Source organism: Malus sylvestris, chromosome 17 (genome assembly GCF_916048215.2).
Source record: "Malus sylvestris chromosome 17, drMalSylv7.2, whole genome shotgun sequence".
NCBI lineage: Eukaryota > Viridiplantae > Streptophyta > Magnoliopsida > Rosales > Rosaceae > Malus > Malus sylvestris.
The window spans coordinates 31176655-31193355 of NC_062276.1; the positions used below are offsets into that span (position 1 = coordinate 31176655).

General features: G+C 32.9%; 1 protein-coding gene across 1 annotated transcript; it reads left to right on the forward strand.

Annotated features, from left to right (window-relative positions):
• The first annotated feature begins 14209 nt into the window (after positions 1-14209).
• LOC126611967 (leucine-rich repeat extensin-like protein 1) lies at positions 14210-14692 on the forward strand. The gene has a single exon (XM_050280267.1). The coding sequence runs from the start codon at positions 14210-14212 to the stop codon at positions 14690-14692; it is 483 nt and encodes a 160-aa protein (XP_050136224.1).
• Positions 14693-16701: the final 2009 nt, after the last annotated feature.

A 16701-nucleotide genomic window follows, 5' to 3' on the forward strand; every position in this document is an offset into this window, starting at 1 on the left:
GGTCATTTTAACTCTAATTTTGATGATTTTTTGCAGCTACACTCCTTGACCTTATATGAATACAATGATTGAATTCGATCTTCAATTTAAAATAATTACACTAGTGGATACCACAAAATCTTATATTATACTTAATAAAAGTATGAATAAACTATTAAGTATTAGTGAATATATTGTTTTGATGGGATACTCATTCTACGAAACTAGTTTCAAAGATCCAACCGTCAAACATGTTTGTATATACTTCGAGATCGTATACGTCAAAAATTACAAAAAACAAACATTCAGAGATCAAGTAATGGGACAAAAGTTTTCGATGGTTATAAACGAAAAATCACGATTTAACGGTCATTTTAACTCTGATTTTGATGATTTTTTACAACCACACTCCTTGATCCTATATCAATACAACGATTGAATTCGATCTTCAATTTAAAATATTTACACTAGTGGATACCACAAAATCTTATATTATACTTAATAAAAGTATGAATAAACTCTTAAGTATTAGTGAATCTATTGTTTTGATGGGATACTCATTCTACTAAACTAGTTTCAATGATCCAACCGTCAAACATGTTTATATATACTTCGAGATCGCATACGCCAAAAAGTGAAAAAAACAAATATTCAGAGAGCAAGTAACAGGACAAAAGTTTTCGACGGTTATAAACGAAAAATCACGATTTAACGGTCATTTTAACTCCGATTTTGATTATTTTTAACTACACTCCTTGACCCTATATGAATACAATGATTGAATTCGATCTTCAATTTAAAATATTTACACCAGTGGATACCACAAAATCTTATGTTATACTTAATAAAAGTATGAATAAACTCTTATGTATTAGTGAATCTATTGTTTTGATGGGATACTCATTCTACGAAACTAGTTTCAATGATCCAACCGTCAAACATGTTTGTATATATTTCGAGATCGCATACGCCAAAAATTGCAAAAAACAAACATTCAGGGAGCAAGTAATGGGACAAAACTTTTCGATGGTTATAAACGAAAAATCACGATTTAACGGTTAATTTAACTCCGATTTTGATGATTTTTTACAACTACACTCCTTGACCTTATATGAATACAATGATTGAATTCGATCTTCAATTTAAAATATTTACACTAGTGGATACCAAAAAATCTTATGTTTATACTTAATAAAAGTATGGTATAGTACTATTGTTTTATTTTTTTTCATAATTATTTTGGTAAACTTCTCATAATTTGAATGATTTTTAATGTTTGGTTTTTCTATGCTTAGTTTATGCAGAAGAGAGTTATGACGTGGAAAACCTTACTGAAAACATCATCAACATAACTCTTGAAGGCAATAGATCAAGCCAAAGTTCCAATGCAATTTCATGATAATCGATGTAAATCGAGGATTTTGTAAATTGAGGTTTAAACTTTTGAGAAAGATTTCACAACCTTGAAAACAAAAACTGTTTCATTTTGCATATCCTTGCACATTTAAAATTTGTAATAGATTAGTAGTGTATGTATTATTTTTTTATTAGGCTCTTATTTTCGAGTGTAGATGTAGTACTTAAACGACAAATGTATTTTAATGTTTTGAAGTAATATTTATGTGGCAATGTGTGGTATGTGCAAATTTAAGAAAAAAAATATATTTTTATTAACGGGTCATAACGGGTCATAACGGGTCGGGTCACTTTACCCGTTGGGTAAAGTGACACGACCTGTTAAGGACCCGTTAAGATAACGGGTGTGACACGACACGACCCGTTAAGATAACAGGTGTTACACGAAAACGACACGAACACGACTGACACGACCCGTTTGCCAGGCCTACTCCCATAGTTCATTTTCCTCAAAAGGCTTTAGTAATTGATCATTTTGATGATTGTAAATACAAGGGATGACAACGTTAGCCACGGAAGCAATATCTGCTATAGATGGGGATCTATCACAAGAAAACCGCAGTTTGAAATCCTGCACAAAAACTGTTCTATCCCATCCCCATAGTTCCACCAAAAACCAATACTATCTTTAATCTTTGTGATTTAAATTTTTTTATTTTTTATTTTTATTTTTTTTGGAATTGGGGCCACAGTTTGGAAATATCTTGTATTTTTATCCCCAAGTTGTAGCCAATTTGCTTTGGCTTTTTGTGCCCAACTAGTTTCTTCCTAATTTAGTATTGTATTTAGCTCATCACTAATTAAGCTTCGTCTCCAACTCCAACTCTCTATCAATGATTTGATTCTTCAAAATCGTTTCTTGTACCTTACTAAGATAACTTAGGATTTTTTCTTGCGTTCTTTAAATTACCAAAAATTGTTTTGTTCCATTTTTTCACAAGATACCTAAAAGTGCCAGCACACGCCCTAAATTTATCAATTGGAGAAACTCCCCATCCTAACTCCAAGCATTTTTAACCAAATCCTTGAAAGTAGCCACATAGCTTCGAATTTAAAAGGGAAATTGTTTTTAGGGTAAATTACATAGTAGCCCCTCAGGTTTGAGGTCTTTTGCAATCTTATACAACATCTTTAAAACATTTCACTTTCATACCTCAAGTACTATTTTATTTCAATTTCATACAACCGTTAGATTTTCCATCCATGGATCTGTTAAATGCTGACGTGGCTGCCACATATATGACGCGTGGCTGCCAAATGTCTGCCACGTGGCAAATAAAATAATTTTTTAATTTTTAAAAAAGAAGAAAACATATCTGCCACTTTTTTTTTTCTCTTTCTTCTTCTTCTTCTCTTTCTCTTTCTTCTTCTTCTGGGTTCGGACCCCTTTTTTTTTTTTTTTTTTTTTTTTTTTTTTCTTCTTCTTCTTCTCCCTCCTCCTCCTCTTTCTTCTTCTCTTCTTCTTCTTCCTCCTTCTTCTTCTGGTTCGGTCCCTTTCTTTTTTTTCTTTTTTTTTTCTTCTTCTTCTTCTTCCTCATCCTCCTCCTCTTTCTTCTTCTCTTCTTCTTCTTCCTCCTTTTTCTGGGTTCGGTCCCTTTTTTTTTTTTTTTTTTTTCTTCTTCTTCTTCTTCTTCCTCCTCCTCCTCCTCCTCTTTCTTCTTCTTCCTCCTTCTTCTGGGTTCAGACCCCTTTCTTTTTTTTCTTTTGTTTTCTTCTTCTTCTTCTTCCTCCTCCCTCCTCTTTCTTCTTCTCTTCTTCTTCTTCCTCCTTCTTCTAGGTTCGGTCCCTTTCTTTTTCTTTTTTTTTCTTCTTCTTCTTCTTCCTCATCCTCCTCCTCTTTCTTCTTCTCTTCTTCTTCTTCCTCCTTTTTCTAGGTTCGGTCCCTCTTTTTTTTTTTTTTTTCTTCTTCTTCTTCTTCCTCCTCCTCCTCCTCCTCTTTCTTCTTCTTCCTCCTTCTTCTGGGTTCGGACCCCTTTCTTTATTTTTCTTTTTTTTCTTCTTCTTCTTCTTCTTCCTCCTCCCTCCTCTTTCTTCTTCTCCTCTTCTTCTGGGTTCGGTCCCTTTCTTTCTTTTTCTTTTTTTTCTTCTTCCAATTTCAGGTTTTTTTAAAAAAAATTAAAAAATTATTTTATTTGCCACGTGGCAAACATTTGGCAACCACGTGTCATATATGTGGCAGCCACGTCAGCATTTAACAGATCCATGGATGGAAAATCTAACGGTTGTATGAAATTGGAATAAAATAGTACTTGAGGTATGAAAGTGAAATGTTTTAAAGATGTTGTATAAGATTGCAATAGACCTCAAACCTGAGGGGCTACTATGTAATTTACCCTTTTTTTTAATTTCATTAAACACGCTGCTGGTTAGCATAATGGGGCCATGATCAGAGTCATAAATTGGATAGTTATGAGGATTGTAATCAGAGTACTCAGTTCATCAGTAAGAGTTAGCAATACCCTGATCAAGTCTTTCATAAATTCTAGTACCATCAGAGTGACAGTTGCACCAAGTATAGGGTACTCCCATCGCATTCAAAGATATTAGGTTTCCCTTATTCAAGAAGTTAATTAAATTGTTCATGTAAATCGTTGTATTTTGACAACCTCCTCTTTTCCATGAATGGGCTCATTGCTCACGATTTTCCAAAGCTCAATGGTAGGTCCATGAAATCCTCTTCGAACCTAATATCGGAGACCATTACATCATATTATCGAACAAAGTTCTAATTTTCTCTAAAGACTTAACACTAATTTCTTTACCTTCCTCATTCAATCTTAACTGTAACCCTACGACCCACAACCCATCAGAAGGGGAGAGCAGCAGCCCCAATTCCTGTTGCTTTTGCCCCCTCAGCAATTGAAAAACCCAACCTAACGATTGTAATTTCCTTCCTACGGATTAGCTTCCTCGTGACCTCAACATGCTTTTTGAAATTGTCTTCCTTTCCCAATGTTAACTCCCCTGTGAAATTAACTTCTGCAAGTATTAACCAAATACATAATATGAACATTATCTCGCAGCAACTGAGCTGATTCAAAGTTCATGCGCCGTCCGCGCCCCAAAAGATGTCGAAACCCTATAAGCTATTCTATCGTTTGTCCATATCTTTAATATGTAATGAGGAAGGGAAAAAAAATTTACTCAACTTATCCAGACTTGCAACATAAACAAGTTACCAGGGGTTGTCATTCTTCTCGGAGTCTTAAAACCTTGGAAGTCTTAAGACTCTTAACTATTCCATCATTTTCATTATCAAACACTTCATGCTATTGCATGGCCTTAGTAATTAAGCCGCCTCTTGATTTGTAATAGGATTTCCAGCTACAGGGAATTGGTTTTAACTATCCGGAGAAAAATTAAAATTAATGAAATAATGTACCAAGGGTTATGAAGTTTATGTATATCCATATATTTTTTGGAAAACTAGCCAAAACACCCAAAAAAAAACTTTCCTTTTAATCATCAGAACAAAACAATTCTATAATACCCAAATTGGGCAAGGGAAAAAGCATTTCAGGGATATCACATGCAAAAGCTAAAATTGGGCTTCAGCAGACAGCCATGCAGTAAGCTCACATGCATTTATCAAGACAAGCAAGTTCACATGCAAAGCAAAAAGAAGACAAACAAATCAAACCACGTTTCAGAAATAGTGCTGACACTTTCAGCAATAGTAGAAGATGACAAGTACCAAGGAGTTGTCTATACCATACATTTGTAAAGATTTTAATTTTTAGATCAGAATATTGATCAGAGTATTCTCACTCGGTATATATAAGAGAAGTTCCCTTCATTGTACAAACACACCAAAACATCTCAACACCTGAACACCCTACTCTCACCATATACTCACACCATCTTCATCCATAGCATCCTTGTAAACACTTCCTTGTAAACAATTATCTTTGTAAACGTTCTATATATCAATTAAAGTCCAAGTGTACATATTCAAGCAATCTCCAAATCTTAAGTAAGCTCTCTTTTCTTTCTTTAGTGTGTTTGTTTAATTAAACTTCTAGTCCAAAACAGGGAAACACTATTATAGTTATATTATTAATCTGCTACACTGATGATCATACTTTGTTTGAGCACTCTGTTATGGTTGAATGTTTGCCATATAAATAACTGGACATTAACTAGGGTAACTCTGAGTTCAGCCCAAGGGCGGAGCCAAGTACAAGGCTCTCCTAGGCTATAGCATAGGGAGAGTTTGGTTCTTCAAGCTTAAAAATATTTGTTTTGGGGTTAGTTTATGATTTTTAATTGTTATATTTCACTTAAGAAATGAAATTTTTTTTATTAGTAAGGTTGTTTTTAAGAATTATAAGAGCTAATAAATGTTAAATAAACTCATCACTTTAACTAATATTATATTTAATAGTAATAAATCAAATCTTCCATACCACAAATGGTTCCTTATTTTATTCACTTGAAATCTTTGAAGGCTAGAAACCTAGAAAACATAGCATAAAATTCTTGCTTCAAATTACTACATTCAAGTTTTTACTATTATATAACTTTATGTAGGCAAAATAGGATTAAAAATTTCATTTCATACTAATAATTTTATTTTAGCCCACCCACCGTATAATTTCTGGCTACGCCTTTGGTTCAGCCGTTAAGGCCTTATACTTATACTGTGAGTGGTCGTCATGCTGAAACATGTCGAGCTCCATGTGCAAGGTTTTATGTCTAGTTGTTATAATTGTCATATGACTATTTAACCAGGTCTGCTTCATGAATCTGGTATCAGAGCCAAGTTTAGCATTTTAATAGTATAAAAATACCTTGAGGACGGAAGTCATTAACACAACTGATATCACATTTGTTTATTTTGTATGAACAACAGATATTATTGTCCTTGTAGTCCTTGTCAACCACAACCACCAGATATTTATTGTCCCAGACACCCAACTATAATTAGCATAAAGAGAAGATTAGCATATATATCCAAAAGAATTAGCAGGACCTTGAAGAAGCAGAAGTTTTATCTTGGTTATCTTGAACATCCTTCATTTATTCGTAAATATAATAACACATAAGCGCAACATAAAGTTTTAGAAGCAAAAAGAGCAACAGATCAAGTTTTAGAGACCTTGAGAGAAGAAAGAAAGTTTCTAAGAAACCAGTTAGCCGTAACTCTAAAGAAATGTAGACTGTAGTTTATGATAGATTATCTTAATTTAGAAATTAGTGAACCTCAAAAAAGAAAAATAACCTTAGACCAAAATAGTTTAATTTGTTATTTTCCATTGAGAAAGCATAATCATGTTTGGCATAGTGAAGAAAATTCACAAGTCAATGTATTGTAGATCTTATTATTAGTCAAGCAGAAAATATAAAATTAGAAAATAATAAGTATAATCATTTGTTAAACCAGTTGTTAGAGCATTTTCAGAAAAATTCCATAAAAACAATTAGACAAAATTTAGATTATATTACATCTCAGTTAGAAGATAATAATAAAAATATTCTAAGGTTTCCTAGCAAAAGAGAGATAAAAGAGCATATTGACCTCATAGATAATAAGCTTTAACAAGTAGAACTTAGATCACTAGAAATAGTTGAGCAGTTAAAATTAGAAGTTCAAAAAAATTCAATTAGTGCAAAAGGAGTTGAGTGAACAAGTAGATAAGCTGTATAATAAAATAGATAAAATATTATTTAATGACCGATTCTATAACTAGCAGAAAATATATCCAAGCTTTGAAAGAAATTAGTAAGCTAGATAAAGAACCATTAGATTTAACAGATTTTTCAACACAAGTAGCCAGTAGTAATATTCTCATTAGGCAAAATAATTTAATTATTCAATTAGTTTTAAATTTGGCTGAAAAATTAGATCAAGTTGAAGAACAAATAGCAGAAATAAACCAAGTTTTACATAAAACATCTTCATCACTTCCACCATCTTTGTTAGAAAATTAGAAAATTTAACTTAAGTACAAATAATCATATTAGAAGACCTAAGATAAATCCTTTTGATATCAAAAAATGGAATTTTTTGGAGAAAATGAAAAGAAGTAGTTAGAGCTGAAGATATTTATCCAAATGAAGAAGAAGCACAAGAATTTATTAGAAGAGGTTTTGAGAGAACACAGAAAAATAAATATAATTTGTATCAATTAGGTTTATTTGAAAACAGAAGCAAAATTGTAAGTAGCATCAGTCAACATAAAGTTAGTTGTATTGATGAAGAAGTTACACTTAATTTAATTAGTAAAGAAGCAGTTGCTCATTTGAGAAAATCACATTTTAGTCAGATTCACATAGGAACAATATTAATTGGAATAGCAGGATTAACCAGAGCACAAGTAGGCATAAAAGTTTTAGTATACATAAATGATGATAGATGGGATAACCACCAACAACCAGCAATAGAAACAGCTAAAGTATACTTAAATTCAAACTTAGTAGTCATATGATGTATTCCAAATTATGTTACAACAATTAATGAATTTAGTAAATATATTAAAGTAAGCATAAGAACAAAAAATTATAATATGAAAGCAAAGTATAAAAATTTGTGTATTAGCTTAATGTATATTGGTAAAGTGTCTGGTAGATATAATCATAACTTTAATTTAGAATTTCAAAATTTATTTCAAACATTTGGTAGTAAACATGTAAATATGATAGAAGCAAAACCCGTAGATAATAGCTTTTTAGAAGGAACTCAGTGGACATTACCTAATTTACAAGTAGCAAGAAATAGACAACCAGATAAAGTACAAATATATGAAACTAATACAGGTCAAGCAACAATTAGGTTTAGTAATTACAAGCAACAATTTGTTATATGAGATATTGGTAATGTGAGACATGATTGAAAGCTTATATACCTGCACGCCGGGTGATTGTGATTTAGCCAGAGATATAGTATAGGTTGTTTATAATGTCACCTCATGCTCACATTGGATCCAATTTAGGTGCACAGTCTTGTTGTACAGACCATTATAGATGGTTCCGACTAGTAGGTGACTAGCGATTTATCGTACAGCTATCATGAGAGCGTAGCATTGAGCATAACTATATTACACCCAGTCTTGTCGTACAAACCTTTATAGTGGTTTTGACTCATGTGCAGTGTAGTGCCGTATAGGTCACTTGCAGTGACTCCGGCTAGATTGACTAATGAGCTATGAATTCAGCCGTATAGACCTCTGCAGGGGTTCTGGCTAATATGTTATTTTTCCATGAATTTATTTTCACCTGAGTTACTTATTCTGTTTTATATTTTGGCATGGCATACTTATGAATATGGATATGTGAAGCATGATTTGAATATATATGTTTATATTTTATTTCTGGGAAAATTATACATGTTTTACGGCGAGGGGTTAGAGCATTTGATAATGAAATGGTTTTGAAAAGCTTTATTTTTGCACACTCACACTTTCTGTTCTGAGCCCCTTCAGGTTTTAGATAAACTTGTTCGTTGGTGGCTCACAAGGATTGAGTGGAAGTTCTGACAGACTATCACAAATGTAAGACATCTTTGGGTGTCGTATAATTAGTACTTGTTCTCTGGACTGAACTTAGGCTACTTACGCTCTGATTGTGTATTCACACATATTCTAGCACTTGTCTTAACCAGTACTCTTATTAATTGGTTTTTTATTTATTCGTATTCTCTATTATCATTATTCCTTCCGCACTGTGCACATGGCTACGTCACATTCACGTGACAGCCAACATACCCTGATTCGGGTCGGGATGCGTCAAAAATGCTCCATCGATCTTTCAAAGAAAGATGGATCAAATTTTCAAGAAATATGATAAATTTTGTAGTGTTTATGTAGATGATATGATAGTACATAGTAAAAATAGAAATGAACATAGAAAGCACTTAGAGATAGTTCTACAAGAATTTATCAATAATGGAATTGTGATTAGCAAAAATAAAATAGCATTAGAAAAGCAAGATATAGAATTTTTTAGGAATGTATATCAAGTCAAGTACAATACAATTACAAGATCATATAGCTAAAAAGGTCTTAGAATTTCCAAATAAGTTAGAAGATAAGAAACAGTTACAAGCATTTTTAGTATTGTTAAATTATGCAAGAAATTTTATCCCTGATTTAGTAAGAAAAATAGCAGTATTACATAGTAAAACTAGTAAAACAGGACAAAAATATTTTAATAGTGAAGATATTAAATTAGTTCAAAATATAAAGGAAGAAATTATTCAACTTAAGCCATTAACATTACAATTATATGATAGTTACAAAATAGTTGAAACAGATATTTCATCATCAAGTTGGGCAGGTATACTATACCAGAAAAAGCATAAAGAGTCTCCAAAGTCTGACAAACAAGTTTGTAGGTATTCTTGAGGAAAATTTAGTAATGTACAGTCAAGATTACCATCAATGAATTTAGAAATTTTAGGAATAATTAACTCACTTAAGGTATTTTCTTTATTTTTACGTAATGAAGTATTTACTATTAGAACAGATTGTCAAAATATAGTTTCTCATTATAAAAAAATACATGTTAATAAACAGGCAGCCCGAAGATGGGTTAATTTTATTGATTCAATTACAGGAAATGTTTTAAACCAATTTTTGAACATATAAAAAGTAATGACAATACATTAGCTGATATCTTATCAAGACTAATTTGTTGAGCAGGAATGGAATATCGTGGACCATCATCCTCAAATGGCATAAGACCACAAGGCAGAAGAGCACATTTCAATAGCATAATGATGCACCATGGACCTCCAATTCAATCGTTTCCAAAATAGCATAAACAGATCAACATCACCCCCAATACCAACTTTCAACTTTAATGGCAATATTGTTGAATGAATCAGAAATCCAACTCTGAGGTATAGGTCAAGAGTATCAGCGCTTTCTGATAGGCAGCAGGCTCGTAGATAATTTTTGGAATATCCAAATCAAACAGCCAAGCATGAGGTTAGGTCATGAAAAATTAATTAGAGTCTTAGAACAAGAGTTTGATAGTTTTAATTTTAGTATCCATCAAAGTCAACATCATATTCATTCTCTTGAGCATAACCTAAAAGTTTTTTCTAGGGATCATGAGTCATTACTTAGTAAGTTTACCAAAATGAACCAAGAACTTTAATCTCTTAGAATGCAACAGAAGACAAGTGACACCCTGAAAAGAGAATTGAAAATAGGTTTGGAAACTGATCAGCATAAGAATAAAGAAAAAGAGGTTATTGAACCCATAGAACAAGAAGCTAATGAGCCCATAGAAGAAATTAAGATTAAGCTCTTAGAATAAGACATTGAAATGAAGCAGCATCAAAATAATGAGCAGCATCAGCATCAGCATCAGAGTGACAAAGAAAAACAAAAAAGGTATGAAATTTTTCTTAGGAATATATCTTTAGACTTAATAATAGATGATATCCTATTAAAAGAAATTTCAAAAGCAAAATTAAGAATAATGCCACCAAATATGCAAAATGAGATCCTGAGCAGAGCATCACAGTCCATAAAAGAGTTACAATTACAATTACAATGTATTTTGTATCAGTCCATCTTTGATCCAAAACCAGGGATGAATATTATTACAGAGATGGATATTATTACAGAGATGTATCCACCACGTCTTTGTGATAGTATAGAGAATTGTATTTGTAAACTAGAGGTTAGCATAGTTGTGGCCAAGATTAACATGAGAGATTTTAAACCATGGCATTTTAGTTATGAACATCAGAAAAAACACAATGTGGTAGAAATTACCCCGACCTTACTATTAGAGTTTGGCTATCTTGATAAAATATTCATTAACCATATTTCCCAACTAGAATCATTTCCTGAAAAACTTATAAAAGTAGCAGAAGATTATCTAGAAAAGTGGAAAGAAAATTGCATAAGTTTTATTAGTAATCCTCCATATTGGTATGTACATATGCATAAGGAGAAAGCTAGGCATATAGTCATGATTAATGAAGAGTCCTTTAGACTATACCCTACCTCCTCACATAGGTGGACTCCTTCATACAAAAATATTATAAAATTTCAAGGGATCCAAATACTAGCCTTAGATGAGTTTGAAGATTTTAGGTATGATATGGTATTAGTAGCAGAAGAAGAAGAAATGTATATTTACAGTAAGATAAGGATCAGTCATCAGCCATATTGGAAGCCTCAAAATTTCAAAAAAGAAACAGCAGAAATGTACTACAAGGTGAAAGAAGATAAAGAAAGAGATGCAGAGCTAGTAGAAGGCGATGAGCAGTACTATAACAATTTGACAGAAGAAGAGCTGCATAACATCGACAACATGATGGAAGCATGAAGAACTGTCATCAAATTAGCATAAGTTGAATAGTATCATGTAAAATAATGTATTTCCAGACAGAAATGTCAACATCATTGTGGACCCCGCTACAATAATAAAATAATGGCATAAGAGTAAATAAAGAAAATAGCTTGATCCATTATGGACTTTTCATACACAAAATGTCCTTTTGATTAAGAATGAATAGTGCTAGGTGCTTTTCGTTAAAACGCCCTATATTTTTTTGGGCATGGAAATTAGACAACGTAAGGTAAGGTCCCTCTCATGCATTTACAACATCCACATGCAGTTTCCTCTCGAGCATTTCAAACCCTCTAAAGAGGCTCATAATTTCAAGTCCCTCTCGCTCCTCCACCTATATATTCCATTACAACACAATTTCAAACCCTCTAATGTGATGTTGGAAAGAAAAATGAAAAGTTATAGCTAAACGATCCCTTTTTAATCTTTAGACAGGGCATACGATTCCCTTCGTTGTTGATGAAATGCAACCATAGACGAAGTGCTGCTTTTTGGGTATCCACTTTTGATGAAATGCTTTTGATCAGGAAATCCTTTACAAGCTACCAACTTTTGAGCAGACGGAACATATATAGTCATTTAATAGGGTGCATTTTTTCTTACCACCATCAAGTGTTAGTAATGATTATCATCCTACTTATTACCATTGGATGAATTTAAGTTTGATATTTGTGTCTACCCATTACACAAATCTCGAAATTTAAACTCATATAACGGTGATAAATAGGATGGTGAGCATCATCAGCACTAGGGGTAGTGAGTAAAAATATTCCCTGAGTTAATAATAGTAAAGAATAATAAAACCATTATTATAATAGGTAGAAGCCACATATAAACTGTGAAAGTTACAATTAGGTTCAATTGTTGATGTGGCCAAGGTGGAAGAACAATGCCAGCCATAGACTTTATTCGAAGGTCATGGAATGGAAGCATTCCTGCTGGAGACATAAAGCAATCTTAAGCCTTAACTATCAAGCTCTTGAGTCATCTTCTTCTTAAAGCAACCCCACAAATTTTAAATGCCTTGTGGTCTTATAATATGTTTGAAGAATATCTTACTCCTTAACTAAGCTAATTTGAATGCAAGCAACTATATTATGTTTTTCTTAATACAACTCTGTTATTTATACTAAAGGGGTGGAGACATGGGTTAAGTCACACGATGAGACAACCATAATAATTTAGTGTCGAACTCATTGTATATGAGAGTCGAATCTAAGATATGTTACCTACAAGTGGAGAAAGACCTTAGTATTAAGTGACATCAACTAGATAAACAGTTTAGTGGTATCTCAAGTTCAAATGTTGAAGTAGGTTACCAAATTCGAAACCCTACTCTCCTTAGTGTAGAAGTGTAGATAACATTTTTTGTTAAAAATTAAAAAAGTGTTATTCTCTTCACTTGTAAGTGAGAGGTTTTAAGTTTGATTCTCGCCGACGGCAAATTTGAACCACATTATTGCTAGCTTATTATGAGGCTAAGTCCATCCCTTTCCCTTTAGTGTAGACAATATCATTTGTTAAAAAAATTATAGAAACCCTCTTCTACAGTCAGTGATGGATCTGGTGTAATAAAGAATCTTTTGAGGAGGGGGATAATAACACATTCGTTAACATTTATTTTAGTGTAATTACATGCAAGTTCAATATGTTGTTAATTAGCCAATTAACATGGAAGCTAAGAGGCCATGACAAACTCCAACCTACGTGTAGATGTGCGATGCTCTTCTAATGATTATAAGAAAACGTCCCCTTTAAGGAAAACATAATTAAATTAGTTGGATTGATCCTATGGATCCGACTTCGAATCCTTCTTCCCATATTTTATATTAGTTTAGCAAAATATCACTTGCTAGAAAAGAAAAAAAATATGCCCATCTTGAATTTAGTTTATAAACTAATTAATGAAAGGAAATAGTTGCTAATTGATCCATCAATTCGACAATAGGAACAATAATTTATTCATAAATTAACTGAGAATCAAAGGAATGACTTAGTACCTAACCTCACGTATATTTGTCTTCCAAAAGCATATCTTGAATCATTTTTATAGCTCTTCATCTTAAATAATAAACGCTCGCTACTAAAGAGAAAATCTAAATTAAATAATGTGGTCAAGGGTTTTGAAGCAGTTTATATTCATATATATTTTTAAAGGCATGGCAACTAGAAGTAGTAGTAAGGTCCCTCTCATGCGTTTAATACATCCACATGCAATTTGCTTGCGAGACATCTCTCAAACCATCTAAAGAGGCTCACAATTTCAAGTCCCTCTCGCTCATCCAACTACATGTTCCCGAAATAACTAAAATTACCTAACCGCATGACCTAAGCCTTTACCACTTCCATGCACCCCAAACGTAAGCCACAAGCTACCTAGCTGGCATATCCAAAAAAAAATAAAAAAATTAACGCCCCTTACATTCCTTTTCTTTTCCTACCCACTTGTACGCTCTCTCTCTCTCTCTCTCTCTCTCTCTCTCTCTCTCTCTCTAGCCGGAAATCAATGGCATCGCCACCACATCAAACACTGGTTATCATGCTTTTGATTTGTTCTTCAGCAAGTGTCACAGCCACTACTTATGATGATCATCAACCTTTGGTGTCTAAGGAAGTGGACGCGGGGATAAAATGTGGAACGTGCCCTTGTGTCAACCCATGTGAACAGCAACAGCTGCCTCCACCACCTCCACCGCCACCACCACCGCCAAAGACTCCAACGACAACTCAAGATTGCAACCCTAATCCAAGCCAATACGTGCCAGTAGCGCCGCCGCCTCCAAGGTTTGTTTACGTGACTGGTCTACCTGGAGATGTACCGCCGCCGCCTCCGAGGTTTGTTTACGTGACAGGTCTACCTGGAGATGTGTATCAGTACCAAACCGATGCTTATGCATATTACTCGGCTGCTCCACGTCATCACTACAGCATGGGGTTGCTACTCTTGTTGGTATGTGCAGAAGTAATAATGGCTTTTGGGGGACTCTGATAATCATATTATCTAGGTAACTAATTTGGCCATGGTCTATTAATTTGACCATGAAATCATGGGATGTATCAATTAAAAGGCTAATTAAGTATTCAATCCAAGTTTATTAATTAGCTAGGTCTGTTTGATTAATTAGTACTGTTTCTGTAATGCTATTGTTGTCCTTAAGTAATGCTTGCAATTTTCTAATGCTAATGTCGAATTAACTCGTTAAATATTCGCATCTACGTACTGTGGTATACGTTATATCGTATCCCTCTACAGCAGAACGCTCACTAGTTCGTTTTAGAAATTTTCACAGCTACCAAGCTAGCTTTATTCAGATTAACTTGCAACAACAACGTGCTTGAATTCTTATAGTATCCAGTTTTACTTCAATACTTGTGTTTCTCCTCGTGGACTTGTCCCCATTTGTGATTAACATATTTTCATCCTATAAATATCATAATTGGAACTATTCATTCTCTTTATCATAATCTAAAGATCATCTATGTAAAAAAAATCATTTACTTTGGATATCGTTTAGTCATTTATATGTATCAAAACATATACGGTTTATCATAAGAATGCTACTTTATATCAAAACTGTTGACTCTTTTTGACACACATGGATGACTAAAAGATCTCCAAATTGAATATTTTTTGCACATATGATTTTTAAATGATAAGAAAGAGAATAAATAGTTGCGATTATGATATTTGTACAATAAAAATACATTGATCTCAAGTAGAGGGAACAAATAGGTTGTTCGCGAGAGGAGGGAGGGACACAAGTATTTTCTAATGGGAGTTTTAACGAAAAGTCCACGGTACTGTTCACTTTAACGAAAAACCATATTTTTACACTAAAAAGTCAAACCTGGTACTATTCACTTTACCTTTTATTTTGTCTTTATCGTTAAAACTCAAAATTTTCAAGCCATTTTCATTAGTTCTCATTTTTCATTAGTTTTCGCCAAAGCAAAACTGAATTAAAAGCAGAACTAAATACCGAAGCAGAACCTTTACAAAGTTAGGGGTTTTTTTTTTTTTTTTTTTTTGAATGAGAGAGATAATCATAAAGAATATATAAACAGGATACAAGAAAGACTGAGACTCTTGTCCTTGAACTTAAAACATTTTCTTCCTATGCATGATACTCTTATTGACATTTCAGCAAAGTCACGGGATTTCTTTACACTTTAAAAGTGTGATTTTATATTTTGAGGTGGCTAGTAGCTACGAAAGTATTGTACTCATGGTTAATTCATATCACATTTCGTTGATTACGTCTATTGACTTGTCCACGGCTGGCTTCATATATTTGGTAAATTGACATGCCAAATTAACCCCATGCAGCTCGTAACAAACAGGATTTGGATCCTTATCCTAATAAAATTGAAAAATAAGAACCAATCCCCTTCTTTTTTTCGTACACATTTTCATTTAGTAATGTCCTTTAGTTTTCGTTTGATTATTCAGTCTAATGATTATAATTAAACGGAGTGTGCAAGCAAGAAAAGAAAAAAGGAAAACTAATGAAAAATGTTTGAAAACTTTGAGTTTTAATGATAAGTACAAAATAAAGGGTAAAATGAATAGTACTATGTTTGATTTTTTAGTGTAAAAATATGGTTTTTCATTAAAGTGAACAGTACCACGGGCTTTTCGTTAAAACTCTCAAAGAAAAAATGTGTGATTATTATTTTTTTTTTTTTTTTTTTGAGAAAGGTGATTATCTAAACATTAATAGAACCTTATTTGTCAACTAAAAAAGAGTGAAAAGATTATTTTTTTTTTTTTTAGACCTTACCTACAAGTAATTTTAACATCTCTCATTTAAAAAACAAAAAATTTTACACACAATTTGTGTATGGGCATATACTTGTAATATCCCAACATAATATTTTAGTTGAACTTGACGCCCACTATGTATTGTTGACTTTCCTGATGTCTACATGAGATCCACCTAGGCACCTATGGTCTTTCTTGTTTTCAGGTCATGATTTATGTAAGAGAAAAGTCTCAAC